The sequence below is a fragment of the Arabidopsis lyrata genome (genome assembly GCF_000004255.2).
Source record: "Arabidopsis lyrata subsp. lyrata unplaced genomic scaffold ARALYscaffold_7, whole genome shotgun sequence".
Lineage (NCBI taxonomy): Eukaryota > Viridiplantae > Streptophyta > Magnoliopsida > Brassicales > Brassicaceae > Arabidopsis > Arabidopsis lyrata.
In genome coordinates, this window is record NW_003302549.1 from 13,623,162 (window position 1) to 13,627,346 (window position 4,185).

General features: G+C 37.3%; 1 protein-coding gene across 1 annotated transcript; it reads right to left on the reverse strand.

Annotated features, from left to right (window-relative positions):
• Nucleotides 1–286: 286 nt before the first annotated feature.
• Nucleotides 287–3,541, reverse strand: LOC9304325. Its single transcript, XM_021018419.1, is given in 7 exon segments — nucleotides 287–1,057; nucleotides 1,151–1,256; nucleotides 1,332–2,122; nucleotides 2,242–2,481; nucleotides 2,675–2,808; nucleotides 2,811–2,883; nucleotides 3,068–3,541. Coding segments are annotated over 7 exon segments (2,574 nt in total). The 5' UTR covers nucleotides 3,527–3,541.
• Between the last annotated feature and the right edge of the window lie 644 nt (nucleotides 3,542–4,185).

Consider the following 4,185-nt stretch of genomic DNA (forward strand, 5'->3'; position numbering starts at 1 on the left):
AGATTTCTTCTGTTGGTTTGATCTGGTTCTTTCTGTTTCAACTCAATTATGTTCTTAGCAGCCTTTGTATTTCATTCAAAATTAGACAGCAAATTATAGTTTTCTTTTTTGCCATTCACTTATTGTGTGCTTCTAAGTACCATCTGTTCTGTTTTTTTTGGTGTTTAAGGTCTACTTCATAATATGTTATGAAGTTAAAGTCGATACATGAAACAAAGAGAAACAAAGGTACTTAATCGTCAACAAAGAGAAACAAAGGTACTTAAACGTTTAAAATGCAGTAGAATCAGGTCTGAGAAACAAAGAAACAAGAAGAACCTACAAATCCGAGATGACATGAAATAAAATAGAAGAAACTACTGAGAGTCTTCGAGTTGAGGGATTTTGCTTTTTCACGACACATATCAAGCTCATACGGTCTGGCTGTCTCTCTCACTTCATCATATAGCTCCGCTGCAAGTTTAATACGTATTGCCTTCATGTTTTCATTGCAAAGCCCATCAAATGATGTCCCAAGAGCCAAACACTCGATGTATTTGATTGTGTAGATAGCACAATCGCCGGGATCTTTATTCAACGGTACTTTCTTTGTAATCCTTTTCACTTCCAGCCTTGCATTACTCTTCTTACGTATCTCCTCAGGTACCATAGCACTCATCATGGCAGGGATCATTTCTCGCAAAAACATGCATTGTTTCGCCATTTCAAGATTAGTGGTCAAATGTGGGATGCTATCGTAGATGTTAATCCTCTTCATAGGCAAGTCAATATCAAGAGCAACCCAATGATCCCCATTGATAAAGAGGCAAGCATAAAGATGATCAACATCGATGAACCACTTCTTGTGAGTAGCTGATTCAATTGGAGCTGTCCCGTTGAGGTGTTCCGCAAAGAAATCCCTGAACTTAAAGCACTTACGTCCTTTTGAAAAGTGCTTGTAATCTTTAGCCAACTCCCTCAACATGTATTGGTCCAAGAAAGTTATTCGTTGATTAGGGTACGCTGAAGGCTCACGCATCAACCTTTTGCAGAACATAGCCATCGCAGCACCCATATGCTACAATAATAATTAAACCAGTTAGAATCAATAAAAATCTAAAACGATTAAACTGAAAATGTTAATAGATTTTCATCATCTTAGATGACTTACATAATTTTTCAACCATCCATATTTTTCATGTGGCCATTGTTCTCTTAAAGTCAAAATTTGCCAATAGAATCTCGTATCTGGATTACTAGTCTGAATAAGATCGTCCCTGAAAAAAAAAAAAGTCATTAGAAAGACAAAGTTACATTTTGATATTGGAAGATTAAATATCAAAATGTCTTACTCTTCATCCTCCTCGAGGAAATCAAACAGTTGATGAACCTTCTCGTCAGAAGCAGGTTTAAGATGATCAGGTATCGAGGAAGAAGGTTCTCCATCCGTAATGATGCGCTTCACTATAGAGTTACCAACATACGGGTACTTTTGAGAACCAGCCAATTGTGGCACTCTTCTTCCCACAATTATACCCTCATCTAGATTCTTTATTTTCTCTACCATTGCTATCAATGTTGCATTCAGTACCTTATTAGTATGTTGTTGTCCAGGATCCGAGAATGTGTCTTCAGAACTTGAAACCATTTTCAGAGCATCATCTTTCACTTGGTCAGTAACATCTAGGACATCGTCTTCTTGGGTAATAGACTTCTTCTTCATCTTATTCCCAGCCATTGTAGCAGATTTGTTTGCAGCCTTTGAACCGTCTTTCTTAGCCGCTTCATCTTTCACAGTAGCCTTTTCGCCACCAATCTTTGATGCCTTGAAACCCAGGTTCTTAGCAGCAACTTCTTTAACCACTGCCTTGGAGCCGCCTTTCTTGGCAGCCTTTGTAACAGCAACGGCTAGGGCAGGCTTTGAGCAACCTTTCACCGCAGTCTTTGTAGCTTCTAATTTCAAAGCAGCCTTTTGATAATTTTTCCTCTCAGCCTTTGTACCTTCTTTCTTTTCAAATAAGATAAGATCATCAGATAATTCACCTTCTTTCTTTTTCTTGTTTCTCACTGTATAGACTTTCTTCACCACTCTTTGAATAGGCAAACCATCATGTGAAGTAGGATTCTCCTCTACTACCCAAGACTGCAAAATTAAAATAAGTAATAGTGTCAATAATAGACATCTAAAATCAAAACAAATTTAGTAAAAGTGCAAAAAAGTACAACTAGAATTTAGATAGAGGAGGTGAAAGTATAACTTACAGGAGATTTACTATTTGCCTCATCATCTTCATTGTTGTTTGAGGTAGCAAATTCAGGTTTGGACTCTTTCATCTCCTTCACATCTACGTCACTAAGTCTCTTAGTAACCAGGGATTCAAATTTGCTCTCCAAAGCATCCATTATATTCCTCATGTTCTTGTCTAGTTCTGAAATTGTCCCATTCATTGTTTCCAACATTTTCCAAATATCGAAGATGCTCTTCTTCTCTGCTGCATTGTCCTAAAATGAATTGCATATTCACAAATATTCATTACTAACATCACTATTAAAATTAAAAAGAAATTTGTTACCAATATACCTCCACATATTCTTTCTATGTCTTCTGCTTCTTTTTTGGGATTTTTTCATCTTCCTCTGCAATATGGTCAGCCACTTTCATTTTGTTTTTCTGGCACTTGATACTACTCTCCACCTCAGCTTCAATCTCTAATTTTCTTTTCTTCTTTGCCACATTCTTGTTTGTCACAGCAACTGAACCCACACCATCCCAAGCATTCAAAGGTAACTGGTTATTGATGATATCTTTAATCAGGTTGTCTAGTAAGGATCCTTATTCGCATCAGCATCCGCATCTCCCCATTTAGGGTACATGTTATCCTCTGACATGTGCCTTACACGAATCTGCATAAAACACGAAAAAAGGACAAACATGTTTAATCAATTTATTATGTACTAATCCATTTATATAATTGTGGTAACATGAAATAATAAAAGAAGTGACACAATTTTGTCAATTTTGCAAAACAATTACAAAGCAAAAATTATTTTAACAAGTGATGTAAAAAAAAAAAAAAAAAAAACTAACCTGACCATGCTTAGTCTTCTCCTTTATGAGGAATTCTTTTAACTTTATATCTTTCCTAGTTGACTGCCAATCGAGTAGTGGAACACCCGTCAATGTAGGCCTTCTCATCCCATAATCCTCTCCTATTCCTAGGACACTCTCATAAAACCAAATCAGCAAAGCATGAACGCATCCGTGAATAACATAGGACTCTTGGTCATATTTAACAAGCTTCACTGCGGTAACTAGACTATCAAAAGCCACTCGACCCCAAGGATATTTCTCAAAACCCACAGGATCAAGAACTCTTCTAGCACTAGACAAAGGGATTCTTGATCCGTGATGTATGCCATGTACTGCCACAGATAATAAGCACAACCTAGCAACCATCATTCTCTTTTCAACCACCCACGCCTTGCTAAGATCCATCACTTTTTGCAGCTCTGTAAACATAGGACCGTCCGAGGTTCCCACATTCATTGCTTCCCAAAACTCACTGTGATCAGCTTGGCAAATGTCTGACGGCTCAATAACACCACAGTTTAGACCTGTTATATCCGCAAACTCATTTAAAGAGAATCGGATTGGTCTACCATCAATCAAAGACCAAATCTCATGCAAGTTGTTTACTCGCAGCTGATTTGTGAGGATAAAGTGAACCTTCTTTGCAGCCCATGTGTATTCCGCTTCAGCAAGCTTTATAAATACACCAAGAGATGATTCCTTCAATTTGTCCCACACATCCTCACCTAATCCTTCTCGAATGAGCCCAATTTTCGACAAATAACAGTTGTGGTTCATGCTATGGTGTTGCAAAATAGATTTTCCTTCGTCATAGAGGCGAGGAGGATATTTGAAGTTACTGGAGGATGCCATTCCTAAACATAGATAAATAAAATTAACAGCTTCAGCAAAATAGAGGATCAAAGGAAATAGCAATTTGCATAAAGCCAAAATCATGAAAAAAATCTGCAGTTACTTCAACAAAATCTGTGGTCATATAATTCGAAAAGGCGTGAAATAATTTTACAAAAAAAAATCCGACGAAACTAGGTAAACTCTTACCGGAAACTGGAAGAACACTATAGGTACTCAGATGACGGTGGTCGATCTGCAAAAAAAACAAGGGTTAATCAAAA